The sequence below is a fragment of the Salvia hispanica genome, chromosome 6 (assembly GCF_029641045.1).
Source record: "Salvia hispanica isolate PSC_SH4W2 chromosome 6, Shi_PSC_v1, whole genome shotgun sequence".
Lineage (NCBI taxonomy): Eukaryota > Viridiplantae > Streptophyta > Magnoliopsida > Lamiales > Lamiaceae > Salvia > Salvia hispanica.
Genome location: NC_142697.1, coordinates 37,434,712 through 37,448,794, shown reverse-complemented (window position 1 = coordinate 37,448,794; position 14,083 = coordinate 37,434,712). Strand labels below are relative to the sequence as shown.

General features: G+C 38.0%; 2 protein-coding genes across 4 annotated transcripts; one reads left to right on the top strand and one right to left on the bottom strand.

Moving 5' to 3' along the window:
- Positions 1-1,316: 1,316 nt before the first annotated feature.
- Positions 1,317-2,778, top strand: LOC125208483 (putative galacturonosyltransferase-like 9). The gene has a single exon (XM_048108112.2). It carries the CDS (start codon positions 1,498-1,500, stop codon positions 2,602-2,604), a length of 1,107 nt encoding a protein of 368 aa, XP_047964069.1. The 5' UTR covers positions 1,317-1,497; the 3' UTR covers positions 2,605-2,778.
- A 1,299-nt stretch (positions 2,779-4,077) lies between these two features.
- On the bottom strand, positions 4,078-11,740 carry LOC125208477 (paired amphipathic helix protein Sin3-like 3). 3 transcript variants are annotated; one of them, XM_048108101.2, is made up of 22 exons: positions 11,444-11,740; positions 11,169-11,336; positions 10,513-10,668; positions 10,241-10,427; positions 10,053-10,151; positions 9,796-9,963; positions 9,549-9,708; positions 9,056-9,192; positions 8,624-8,699; positions 8,280-8,530; positions 8,047-8,201; positions 7,814-7,941; positions 7,460-7,714; positions 6,648-7,301; positions 6,489-6,547; positions 5,712-6,314; positions 5,533-5,633; positions 5,299-5,437; positions 5,056-5,208; positions 4,802-4,965; positions 4,607-4,718; positions 4,078-4,526 (listed from the first exon to the last, which is right to left on the bottom strand). In XM_048108101.2, the coding sequence occupies exons 2-22, from the start codon at positions 11,240-11,242 to the stop codon at positions 4,407-4,409; spliced, it is 3,951 nt and encodes a 1,316-aa protein (XP_047964058.1). In that variant the 5' UTR covers positions 11,243-11,336; positions 11,444-11,740; the 3' UTR covers positions 4,078-4,406. The 3 variants fall into 3 exon arrangements, with proteins under 3 accessions (XP_047964058.1, XP_047964060.1, XP_047964059.1); XM_048108103.2 differs by having other exon boundaries at positions 9,056-9,186; XM_048108102.2 differs by having other exon boundaries at positions 9,549-9,705.
- Between the last annotated feature and the right edge of the window lie 2,343 nt (positions 11,741-14,083).

Here is a 14,083-nt window from a genome sequence, read left to right as displayed (position 1 = left end):
TATTCTGCCAGCTTTTCATTCGTACTCTGCTTTTTCAGTCATGGTCCCCACAGTCAGTTTATTTCCTAGGTCTAGGTAAATAGAGTAGTTTTCTTAGATCTGGTGATTGAGCAGTTAATTTTCTTGCAACGTTCTCTTGTTACTTCGCCTAGGTCTAGCTATTAGCGTAGGAGTTTTAAGATTCCCAAATCAAGTTTAATTTGTTTTCCTCAACCCAAGAAAAATACGTGGCAGCAGCCAACACCAAAAACAAGTCCAAATCCTTGAACATGATTATTGCGCATCCTTCTCTATGGGATCGATCCCTACTTCCCTATACTAAATTTAGTAAAGTGGTTGACGGTTTTTTGAAAGAAGTGCTCTGTGTGTCCGACGACCAGGAATTCCTACGACCAACGAGTTCCTAGACCGCGTGATCTAGTAAATTTACTGGACCAAGGAAACCTGTTTATTTCCTTCTGTGCGCACCGTGAGCATACTTAAAAAGTTTACTTTCAATATATAATATACAAAGTACTTAATAACTAAATCGATTAAAATAAAATTGGCTAGGTTCAATTAAAATATTTTATAACTCAGAGATCATGATTCATGCGTATCCTAAGCAGAGGATGCTTCCACGTAATTGGTCATTAAATTTTTTATTTACTTAACATTTCAAAAATAAAACAACTACCAACTGCCACAACTTAAAAAATACCATCTCCGTTTCATATTAAATGTCACATTTTGTCATTTCATTTCGTCCTATAATAAGAGTCACATTTCATTTGTATCATAAATGTTAAATAGACCCTACATTATAACAATTAATTGCATTCACATTTTATTATAAAATTAATATAGATAAGTGAGATTGATGATTTACTAACTTATTCAACACTTTTTTTTTTCTTTTCTTAAAATTTGCATCCACGCTAAATACGACTGTTAAGGTGTGAGATTGAGGTATTGCATCGAATGATTCAGTAACTTTCTATGCTGTGCGAGTCCACGCGCCGCCGTGTGACGTGACAGCGGAACCACTCCCCTGCACAATAAGTTTTATTCCCACACAATTTTATGTCCTTTCCTTCATATATCTTTTTCACATTCCATTAAAATAATTGTATGGTAAGTAAAGTATCGAAAAAGTGAAGAGTTGATAAGGACATGTAATTATATATATTAAAATTCCGAATTTTAGTTATTTCCGAAATTAAGGTGTGAATATAATTGGGATTTACTTTTACAGCGTAGAGATGATTTGATTTCTATTTTCTGGTTTTCTTTCTTATTTAATGCTCTGTCCATCTGTAAAACCGCGTCCCGTTTTAATTCACACAACACAATCTCTCTCTCCATATGTATATATCGCCGTCCACTCAATAGCTGTATTCTACAGCTCTTTCTCTCTCTTCACTTCACCTCCAAAATTTATTTCCTTAATTAGCACCACATTAAACCTCCACATTTATAAAATCAGAGAAACACAGCTCAAACCCTGCACTCACACATATGATTTTTCCTCCGAGATCCGGCGCCGGTTTCATCCCCGCCGCGGGGGTTTTTCTAATCCTCCTCGTCCTCGGGCCGTGCGCCGCCATCCGGTCATTTCCCGACGCCGTCCTCGCCGGATTCTCGGAGGCGCCGGAGTACCGCAACGGCGTGGACTGCCCCGCGGGCTCCGCCGGTCCCGCCACGTCATGCGACGCCTCATTGGTCCACGTGGCGATGACGCTGGACTCAGAGTACCTCCGCGGCTCTATGGCGGCGGTCCACTCCGTCCTCCGCCACGCCTCCTGCCCGGACCACGTCTTCTTCCACTTCATCGCCGCCGAATTCGACTCCGCCTCGCCGCGTGACCTGACGCGCATCGTCCGATCCATCTTCCCCTCCCTCAGCTTCAAAGTCTACATCTTCCGCGAGGACACCGTCATTAACCTGATCTCCTCCTCGATTCGGGTCGCATTGGAGAACCCGCTCAATTACGCGCGGAACTACCTCGGCGAATTGCTGGACCCGTGTGTGAAGCGGGTCATCTATCTGGATTCGGATCTGGTGCTGGTCGATGACGTGGCGAAGCTGTGGGAGATGGAATTGAGGGGAAACCGGGTCATCGGGGCTCCGGAATACTGCCACGCGAATTTCACGAAATATTTCACGGACGGGTTCTGGGGCGACCCGGTTCTGAGCGGGGTGTTCGGGTCGAGGAAGCCGTGCTATTTCAACACGGGGGTGATGGTGATGGATTTGGAGAGGTGGAGGGAGGGGCATTATCGGAATAAAATAGAGAATTGGATGGAACTGCAGCGGAGGAAACGGATATACGAACTGGGGTCGCTGCCCCCTTTTTTGCTGGTGTTTGGTGGTGACGTGGAGGCCATCCATCACCGGTGGAACCAGCACGGTTTGGGGGGCGACAACGTGTCGGGATCGTGTAGGGAGCTGCATCCTGGTCCAGTCAGCCTGCTGCACTGGAGCGGGAAGGGGAAGCCGTGGGTGCGCCTGGATCAGAGGAGGCCGTGTCCGTTGGATCATCTCTGGGAGCCCTATGATCTCTACACGTGGCGGGGGAAGAAGCAACGATTGGGCTTTCTGGGATATTCCAGTTTTTTGTTTTGATTGATTTTTTTTTTTTTTACCATTGGAGAGGTAGTGATTCTTTGATTATTACTGATTGGAATTTGATCACTTGTTGTACAAACCATGGTGGATTGGAATTAGATTTTTTTAAAATTTATGAGATGAGATATTGAGATGGGGTTTCCTTGGATTCAAGGAACCAATTTTGGGAAATCGGATTCTTTCATTTGTTATTTGACTTTTTTTTGTTCGTTGTTAATTTTTGTTTGAATTTATCAATTTTACAGTTGTGCTTTATTAATTACCATTATTAGGGAGGGTGATTAATTGCATTGAGCAGTGATTGGGTTTTGAGATGATTCTTTCCGTTAATGAATTGATTGGCAAAAAAATTATTGATTGGTAATAATTGAAATAAGGAATTTATTTTTTTTGTAACGTGGCAAAGTGGGTATGAACCATGAAGGTTATGATTCGCTAACAAGTTGGATCATGAAATGGGCCATTATGGAGTTGACAATGACCTCAAATCCAGATAAGAAAATGGGACATGTATGAGTTGGAAGTCTTGGGACTTAGGAAGGTTTGCTTTATTTATTTATTTTATTTTTCAAGGAAGAATAACAATGATGAAGTGCTAGAATAAGCCACTCGCATCTCATTAATTTACACCCAATTTTTTAAGTCAATAATTTAGGATTCACAAGTATTCTAGATCTAGAATTGAGATTCTATATAATAAGTGTGGGATTTTTTTTAAATCTCTAGAACTACCATGTCATGTCACGAATCATGCGTATGTAAATATGTAATACTACGTGTTTGGATATTTGAAAATTGACTTTTCGTTCAATATTTGGCAATTGGAAAATCAAGTTTGTTATGATAACCTTTCATAGATTTATGGCAGGTGTCTTTGAACATGATACCGTGTCGGCGTGCATGCCTTAATTCAGCCCATATTTTCTTTGTTTTGATAATTTTTAATGTTTTCATATTTCTCAGTAGGGAAAAGTAGTTCGTATTGAGTTTCCTCTACCTTCGGAGAAAGAGAGACGAAAATATAACTAAATTATAAAGTAGTAACAATTAGGATTGTTTGGTATAGTCAAAAATTAATTAATGTAATAAAAGATCTATCAAGGTTTATGGTTATATTATATAGTAGTAGTAGCTTTTATCGTTGGAATACATATCTCATAGCCACTCTATTTTTATAATCTTACTGCAACTACAAATTTTGTCTAAAACATAATTTTTTGTTTAATATTGAATTCAATAGTAAACAAGCGATAAACATGCTGTAATAAGACATCTAATTAAATGAAGACTAAGATCATCAGAAAGTTTAATTTTCTAATTAGTTAATAATTAGACATCAAATTAGATCTGGACAAAGTACCAATCATTTTCTATACCAAAAATCGTATTTAGCTAAACGAGGTATAGTTTAGATGAAGATACAGTTTAAACTTTAAAGTTGAAAACTTTTAGAGGTGGAGAGAGACAAAATGGATAAAAAATGCGTTATGTAATACCAGTGAATTCAGCTTCAATGTAACACATGTAAATATCTACATATACATATTTTCAGATCCTCTCCTTCCATCAACACGGAGCACAGTGCTCGTCATGTGACCGTTGAAAGGAGATTCAGCCGTTGTTCTCAGCTCACTTTCAACCATCAGATCGCGTTTAACTGATATCAGTTAACACGATCTGATTTTGTCGACCAACCAACTCATGGTGCGAGATAGATAACCAGTTAAGGTTTCAAGAACCATAAGTTGGAAAAGAAGAGCCTAACCTTCATCTTTCCGATGCAGTGAAGCTTTTGCTATTCAACTAACCATCAATCTACAGATTCTTCTCACTCTTTGAGAACAGCCACTGTGAAACGGCGTTTTCCTCCTTTTGCTCAAGCGATATAAGAAGTCTTCTGTGCCTATAACATACGCAGCCTATGGTACAAAGCCAGACAAATTTAGCATGATGTTAAGGGTATTTAGGTCGCATAAACCAGCTTCTCTTATTGACGTACCTTTAGTGTATTGCAAGCAACCTTGATTTCAAGACCATTATAAGCTACAAGTTGTTCTGTGTCTCTGGAGATGTCGGGGACCTTGTCTTGAGTCGAAAATTTTCTTTTGTTTCTGTGGATGCTTTATCAGATTAACATATGCACAGGTAAAAATAAATGCTTGATGGGAATTTCATCTGCACATTTTAATGCTACCTCCTCAAGAATATCTTGTGTTTTCCCTTTCTTTCTGGACCAACTGCTAGGAGTTCATCATTCAAATAAGTTGCAAACGAGGGATCCATGTAGATAGCCGTCTCTTCGGGTTTGTCCTGCTCGTTTTTCATGAGCTGAACCGTTAAACACGTTGGAGAAGGCACCTGCAGCAGAAGTTCATGCTCAGATAAGGGTTGTAACCTGAAAGATATACCAATGCTCTGAATAAAACAGGATTCAATCAGTAAACCTACACATTCTATCCGATACAAGTTGTCTTCGGGAAGAAGAAAACGTGCATTCTCGTGATAAATATCATCAGAAAATTTTTTAGGACTTCTAGATCTTTCGTATGAATATAGCTGAATGAGCTTGTTCTCCATCTCCTCGCTTGCAATTGTTTGTAGCTGTAGAATATCAAGGGCAACCATTGAATCACAAAATGCAGAAATGGTGGAAACATGTAGTACATAAAAGAGAAGTAAATCCCAAGTCACCTGTTTGACAAGTTTATGTATCAGTTTGTCTAGTGAAAACAGGATGTAGGATTGAGCACCAATGATAGTTCGGCAATCATCTTCGAACTTTGCATTATCGGATGATCCATCCAGCAAACTGTGTAGTGCATCCTTAAATCTGTCACAAGTAACAAGTTCGACTTTATATTAGTAGACCTTCATAGGTTCACCACGAGAAAAGGATGCGTTCATTTGAAAGATCAAGAAAACTACCTAGCATATGAATCCGTCGTATTTGAATCATTCAAGATCCTCCATTTATTTTCAGGAGACGACGAATGCAGCTTAGCACTATGCATTCTTTCATATAGAATCTGTAGAAGCAAGAAAAGAGATGATTATGATGGATGTTCAAAACCATAATAAATGTGAATAAATGAGATGAACTTTACCTGGTGAAGCCTAAAAAGCAAATAGAAGGAATCGTTTCCGTAGAAAATCTCCGTGTTCCTCTCTTTGATAGGTAAGGCAGCAGGCATTTTCGTTGAAAGAGGCTTTACAGTATGTAGAATGTGACCAGAAATTGCAACCGTTCCCTCGTTCTCATGGATATCTGCTACCCCTTCAGCCTCTCGTTCACTCTCATCCTTGTTGTCATTCTCATCACGGTCCTCATCTTCGTCATGATCTTCGGGGGAGCGCTCTTCTCTATCGGCTGAATCAGTCGCTGAAACTTCAGCAATTTTATAGCCATTCTCGCTGTCTGAGGATCCCTTGGCACTTTCATCACCTTCATCGCCACCGTTAGCATTTTCTGTTCTCGCCTCCACAGCACAAAGTGCTTCTCCTCCGGTCCTTCTAGTACTCTCAGCACTTTTACATGAACTGTACGCGACGCCTCCAAATGCTGCCAAAATGTTGTCTTCGTGATTCTTACTAGGAGATAATTCACCTTCTTCTCGTTCACCTTTACCGAAACCTATAATTTCATTGTGGCATTTCTCGGCTTTGATCCCCTCAACCGCAGAGGAAGTAACTTTCCTATAAAGACCACACTGCAAAAACAAACCTATATTAACACTTTTCTTGGTAACTAGGAGTATATGTTTTAACTAGGACCATATCTGAAAGATAAAGACATTTTTTTGACCCATTCTTCCATTGTGTTGCTGATTTGTTTATATACCCTCCTATGAGATTCTCAAAATGCACAAAAGAATCTAGTGTACCTGTGGTTTGTTATTCAGCAGTACCGTAGTCCTGTGATCACCAATAGCACTACTTGATCCTGCAGCGTGGCACAGACAATTTCCTCAAAAGTTAGCCACTGAAGTAGATAGAAGTTATGACAAAAAAGTGGATATTGAAACCATTTTGTAAATCCGCACCATTTTCAACTTTTGTATTCTTTTCTCCTGTAGCGTTAGGGGTAACTTGCTCGAAGAAACCAGCTTGTTTGCTGGTTCCGGACATAGCAGGTATGATGCCGGCATCAGTGCGCATTAGTCCATTTTGGGTTCCATTGCGTAATATATCAATCTCATAGGCAGTATTATTTGCTCTAGGAGAACCACCATTCTTGCCAACGTTATCGTCATGTCCCTTTAGTATTTTGCTGCAACAGGATTGTTCAGTTTGAATATTTTCACCACCGGGTTTAGACATATCTGATAATCTGTGGTTTTCTGAAGCAGCCTCGACAAGAGGGATGTTGTTCCCTTCACCAAAATTGGCCAGTCTTGTAGTTGAATCATTTTTGACAGTTTCTTTGACGTCCCCCACACTAGGACGGGGAGGAATGCTGAACACCGGTTCAATGAACGTTGTCCAAATCTTCATAACTTTTTCATGCTGCTCAGGTGTACACACTTCTCCACAAGCGTATTTCATGAGCTGATATAGATCTTCTTGAATGTCTGGATCAGGATACTCAAACTTCATATGAGGTTTGATGGGTTGTCTGTATCCAGCACTGATGAAGAGAATCTTTTCATCTTCATTCTGATCCTTTTCGCTCATTTCTCTGATTTCAGCTAAAAATGCTGATAGAGAGAAACCATGGACCAAATTATATAATCAGTGAATATACTTTTCTTTATGAGGATGAAAAGGAAACATAACACTATCAGGCATTATCATATGAAGTCTGGTAACGCATGTAAATCATAAGAAGTCTGAGCACAGTGTAAATCTAAACTACCTTTAGCACTCAAGTTCTTTGTATCTTGTTGTTTAAAATAGAAGCTCCGGTGATCTAGTGACTTGTGGTAGTTTTTAGCATAAATTTCAGCCCAAATCTTATTGAAATCGGAGCGGCATCTTGCCCATTCTTCCTGTTTCTGCTTCAGCCGCGTCAAAATAACTGGCAGGGCAAGGGGTGCGTTCTTCCTCAATACATCCCTCACGTCAAGCCCATGGTCACCATATAAACGCTCAATGCAACGAAGGTTAACAGCTGAACGAAGGATAGAAATGAACTTTCAAGTCAACTTTCAAGTCAACTGTCGGACAACAAAATTTGTTCAGAGAAGCAAGCAGGTTCACTGGTGCATACCTGTTAGGAGATCATCTATTTGAAATGAACTCTCAATCTTGTCGGTATGAGAATTCATACTATCTAACAATTCTTCAACACGCTTTGTTGTTGCGTTTACAGATTCCAACAACATGTCAAGTTCAAACCTGGAATTATAATAGAAACACAGATTCACAACTTTCCATGCTCGTAAAAGTCTAGATGGCAGGTTTACACCCCAATTTCAAGGAATCTCCTGAGAGAACTCTTACCTGTCATCCTCGCAACGGAACAGGCTTTCTTCATATTGGTTTTTGCGCATATGTTTGAACGAGTAGTCCTCACTTCCTGAAGTGACGGACACCCAATGATCATTCAGCACTTCAGAACCAATCTTTGTTCTACAACTCACAGATGGAATCGGATACTGCATTTGGGAACGCTGAACGGATGAGCATATAGATCGAATATATTCGGGCATGTAAAACAAAATTACAACACTTACATTGTTAGGAAGAAGTCGGTAACTTGGTGAGCAGCTTTCGCAATTAGAGAGATCAAGTTCATGAATGGGTTTCGCCATATACTTCTCCTTTGTAATGGACACCTTCTGTCCCTGGACATCATTACTGAAAGCAAGAACCTTGTCGGATCTGTCCCTTTCTCTATCGCCGTGATTTTTGGTACTGTCTTCCTTAAAGTGCTCATCTGCTTCACGACCGTCTACCTTTAGAGATCTGAAATTCTGTTTGCTGCCTAGAAAAATTTGAAACACCCAGTTCAGAGCAAATTAACAAAGTATATATAGTTTCAATAAACAAACATGAAAAAGCATCGGATGCTTCATACCTGTTTTCTCAACATAAATTATGAAATCATCACACTGTTCCTTGAGGTCTGGATGTGATCCCAGTATATTAGCCACCTGATACAATATAAAGTTTATCTCAATTACTAATCCTACCAAAAATACGAGATAGGAATAAATGACATGTTGAAAGCAATTCTCTTTAATAAGTAGTTTATAGAATTTTAAATGGTTGATGTTATATTTTCAAGCTTTATTATCAGTACAAATATCATGAGATGCATGAGAATGATCAGAGGATGTAGCTTGATATTTTTTTTTTACAGAAAAGGGTAATACTATATGCACAAAACTTTAGGGAAGTGTGCAATTTTAACTAAAACTGCTCTTGTCTACGCCATAATTCAACAAAACTAGAGGACAGATGTAAACTGGAGCTAACTAAACGGATAAATGTCACGAGAAAAATTTACCAGCTTTTGAAATTGAGGCGCTGTAACAAACTTGCTTCTATAGGAGCGAACACAGTCCAAGAATTTCTTGTAGTTTTCGGAATCTTTCAATCTTTCCTTCACTTTCCCGCAGAAAATTGACACTGGGTCCTCTGTTCCTGAGAAAAATGAATTGATTTTACTTGATACATGTGGACACTCCAACTAAATGCAGATAGATACACAACAAATTTATAATAAAATCCCAAATAAAATTTTTAATAATAAAATTTACTAATATTCTCAATAGTAAAAACAAGAATAACTTACAAAACAAAATGAATTGATTTTACTCGATACATGTGGACACTTCCACTAAATGCAGATAGAGTTCACAGATAGGAAAATGCTTACTAAGACTGATAGTATAAGATAAAAAATAAACCAATTGGATGTAAACTGAGAATCACGAGCGGTTAAAACAATTAAATGAGAGCTATATGAGGAAACACAATCTCACTCTTACTGTACCCACCTTTAGGTGATTGGTCATTCGCAGAATCATCTCTGCATGCAATTTTTCTTGCATTGTCCAAGTTATCATCATAATCACGCTCAGTTTTGTTTTCTTTTGTATATACTCCCCATTGCTCTGAATCAGGGCAAGCAACAAACTGGTCACCTGCAGCCGGCTTCTGGAACAAATGTGCCAAAAGAGATATTTATTTATTCTGCATAACCGAGTCAACCAGAAAGCAGTGATTCACTAAAGTGAAAGTGACCTGCTCAATGGGCCGTGTCGTTGTCATGGGAGAGGCTCCACTATTCTGCAGCAAGATATGATTTTTAACGGGCTGAGCATGATGGACGGAGGCGGCAGGAGTAGTATGAGGTAAAAAGTGAGTGAACTCTATGAGTAGGTCTGCATGATCCTGAAAAAGAACTGAAACCTACAAACAAGCATAAAAAATCACCAATCAAGAACATTATACCTGTTTATAATTATACATAGTATGAATATGAACTCTGAGTAGAGTACCTCCTGATAGACTTCTGTTATTGACATATTATTTTTTCTGTATATATTCAAGATGTCAAGAAATGCATTGTATACGTGATGATCACCCTGAAATCTAGTCTGCAATTAGTTCAAAATTTGTCAGACCACAAATTCTGATGGAGAAACAAGAAACAGAGGACTATAGTGGCATGTTTTCGCAGCTGCACCTTTATTTTGTTTACAAAACCGATTGCTTCTTCAAAATCTACCGGCTTCTTTTTTGAAAGTGGTTCATCCTCCGCTGGGAGGGTAATCTCGTATCCCTTCGGTAAAAAGGCATTGAAACCTAGAATTAGGTCTCGGTCCCCTCTAAATAGTTCCTTCACTTTCACTATAACACCAGATGTATCGATTCTATATCCAGAGCAACAAAATAGAAACAAACACATTAGCATTATGAAATCCGGACTAAAACATAAAATGAAGAGCACAGTTCTACCTTTGAGCCTTGAACTCTTTCATGACATCAAGAAACTCATTATACATGTCCCCTTTGTCCTGAAACTTTTCCTTCACAACTTTGAGATACGACAAGGCATCAGTTGTCTGGAGCTTCTGAACACTTCTTGCAGTTGACATCTGGGCTTGCCCGGAACTTTATCGTCCACCCAAATATGCAAATTTCAAATCCTCATCAATGCACAGTGTTTCATAATAAAAGAAGGCAACCTTCCTTGCCTCAAATAAGCATTCATATCCATGACGACGCATAACCATTACATTATCGTCCCAAAAAAAAGGAGCAGAATAAAGCCAATCTACTGAAGCATATAGTACATCTTATAAAAACATCACTTTCCAGACAATCAGACTTATGCAATCACTCAAGATTCAATTCGCCTCTCAGTTTCTACGAACAAAACGAGCACAATCCGCAACAGGAAATGCAATAAAAGCTCGAAATATTGACATAAATTGCAAACACAAAACACCACTTCAATGATAAAAATAGTTCCCACAAACAGCCAAAAAAAAAAACGTAGCACCACTACAACAAGATCAATCTCATTGCTAAAATCCTAACAGCACAAAAACCTCAACCAACTAATCATCAAACATAAACGCATAAAATGGAAAGTAAGAGAAAAATCTCACGGTTCAGTTGGAGAAGGAATGGCAGAGCCTTTAGGCAGAGAATTCACAAACACATCATCTCTAGACCTCTTCATCGCTTTGTACCAGAAAAATTATCTCCGAAAACAGATTATAAATTTACCACATTTTTATTAAGTTGGACTAGAAAAAATCCTGATCCAAAGAGGCCTGCGGGAAAGCAATTAACAAACAATTGAGCTAGCAGCAATTTAAACAATGATAATTAGATCTATTAAGCGCACAATTAGAGAGTAATCGTGAGGCTTAATCCATACCTGGAGGAAGATCGCCTCTAAGAAATCGCGATTACAATTCAAATTACTTGAATTATACGAAAAGTATGACCCAAAAAAGGCATAAAAAAAGCTTGGAGCTTTTTGCAGCAATGGATCTTCGGAGTCTGGCTAATGAGCGAGCACAAGAGAGTTCATTATAGCAGAAACGGTGTGTTTGATAAATTTATGGTCTGCACAAATTATGCAATGCACAGAAGGATTTTGATTTTGGAAGCGGTTTATATTTAGAGAGAGAGAGGAGACGAGATTTTACTCTGTTTTCATGCGTCCTTTTTCTACTCCTATAATATACTTCTTCCGTTTTACACAAAAAAGGAAAATATAGTCGAAATTTATAAGAGGGTATTTTTTGGAATCCAATATGTCATACGGATTCATCCATTGTGGGATTAAGATTATCATATCGTTTCAAATTTTTTATGTATTTTTAAGATTTATCATATCGTTTCAACTTTTTTTTTTATGTATTGAGTTAGGCATGTAAGTTGATAAAAGAAAAAAAAGGACTAAAATCGGTCATTACACATATCTAAAATAGTAAACAATACTTACTCTGTCTCTCACGCTACTTGAATAATTCTTTTTAGTTTTATACTTCTTCAAAATAAATTAGAAAAATATTTTTCATATAAATAAAGTAAAGATAGTAAAGTAAGAGAAAATACGTACGAGAATACTTTTATCTATAACATTCTTCTCTCCCCTCTCTAACTATTTATTAGTATAAAATAATGGATAAGTAATGAATTACTATAATTATGGGAGAGTTGTATCATTTTGCACCAATTAAGAGAGTTTGAAAATAAAGAGTTTCTTATTTCTTATATATTCAACCAACCAATTAACTTCTCAAATATTTCTTCCCAATCAAATTGCTCCTCTAATATATTTATTTCCAACATATATTACCTCCGGGCACAAAATTATGATTCATATTGTCAATTTTTGTCTTTAATTTATTTTTAATAATTATATATCATAATTCATAATTTTGTGTTCAATTTTATTTTTATAAAATATCTTATACAACAATGAAGAAGACAATAACATATATGATCGTGTAACCACCGTTATCCAGAGTTGGGTTAGTTATCTGAATAACGTGAATGTTAATAATTCAAGACATATGTTTTTCTGGGCTTACTCCGTCAAATATTTAAATACCCAAATAACCAAACAATAAATGAAATAATGAAAATGGTGTAAAATAAGAAAATAAAGGTGTTATGATTTAGATGGATGCTTGAAAACCTTCTAAAAAACAACAGAGCAACTTTCACCGAAACAAGAATCTAATGACTCCACAAAATTAGCAAACAAGAACTAGAATTGCATACCTTTAACATTCAATTTAATCCCAACAATAGATTAAAATGTAACTACAATGAATCTTGGAGTCCAGAGCCTTTGTCCTAGCGGCAAGGAGCTTAGACATTATTGTTTGAGGTGCCGAGTTTGAGCCCTCTTGACATCACATTCTCGGACGCTGCGGGCGAGTCGCCAATTTCGTAGAGAGACAAAGCTTGCGGCTCGCCAGGAACGTGCTTCAAAATGCCATACGCAGCTGGCGAGTCGCTAGGTTCGTTGAAGAGCGAAGTTGGCGAGTCGTTGGTAAGGAAGTCCAAAATGTCGTGCGCACTTGGTGACTCGTCATCTTCATCAAGGGGAGAAGTTGGCGACCCGCCTACTATGCCAAATTCCTTGTCACGCCCAGCGAGTCGGCGGTTTCGTCAGGGAGCGAATGCCGGCTCCGTTCGGCCCTTCCTTTGCCGCAACTTCCCGAGCACGTTCTCCAGCTTCCTATCGCATGGACCCCGAGTTTCCTCCTCCAAAAACAGCTTTCTTAGGAGCGTGCTAATCGCCTCTTGTCACATTCGGGTCATCGCTCTCGTCGTGGACCAATGTAGATCTAGCACGACATGATAGTACCATGATTTACATTATTTAGTCTTCACCCTTCAACATTACTAATCTCGTCTACCAAACGATTGTTTTAATCTGGATTAACATCATATCTAGGGCTAAACTAGTTTATGTGCCTCACGATTAACATTACTTTAAAGTTTAAACTCCAAATTATATATGCCGTCAAAATTGTCATGAATTATAAGAAATTATCTAAATCTCAAATTATTGACGTTGTAATAAAAATATCATGCTCCAAATTTTCGAACCATATTTTTTATACATCGGGAGTATTTTCTATTAGTTCGAGATATTTTTGATAAAAATGGATATAATTTGGAGATTAGTGATATTTATCCATATCATAATTATATTTTTTATATAAAAAAAGTAAAGATGCCTATGCACGCTCCTAAATACTTTTAGCCACATTAAAAACAAAATAGAATTTACTATGTACTGTATAACACGTTACTATATTGTTAACGTGACTCTACAAATGTGATAGTGTGGTGTGGTTTGGGGTGTATGGTCACAATTAGGAATTTAGGGTTAGGGAGTAATGAGATTTTAGTTGGGCCTTATACTGGGCCTGGTCATGTACTATGGTGGGCCACTAAGTCCTCACAACTATTTCAAAAAAATTTATATTCACAAAACAGCTAAGGTCTCAACTTTTAATTTCGTATGTAGTAGTACTAGTATTCCACTTAT

Bases quoted from the DNA above. Each gene is read 5' to 3' on its own strand.
- LOC125208483 (XM_048108112.2), top strand. From the start codon at position 1,498: ATGATTTTTCCTCCGAGATCCGGCGCCGGTTTCATCCCCGCCGCGGGG.
- LOC125208477 (XM_048108101.2), bottom strand. From the start codon at position 11,242: ATGAAGAGGTCTAGAGATGATGTGTTTGTGAATTCTCTGCCTAAAGGC. The intron at 9,709-9,795 runs GTCACTTTCACT...CATTTGTTCCAG, and splicing joins CGACACGGCCCATTGAGCAG to AAGCCGGCTGCAGGTGACCA. The intron at 8,202-8,279 runs GTAAGTGTTGTA...TCCCAAATGCAG, and splicing joins ACCGACTTCTTCCTAACAAT to TATCCGATTCCATCTGTGAG.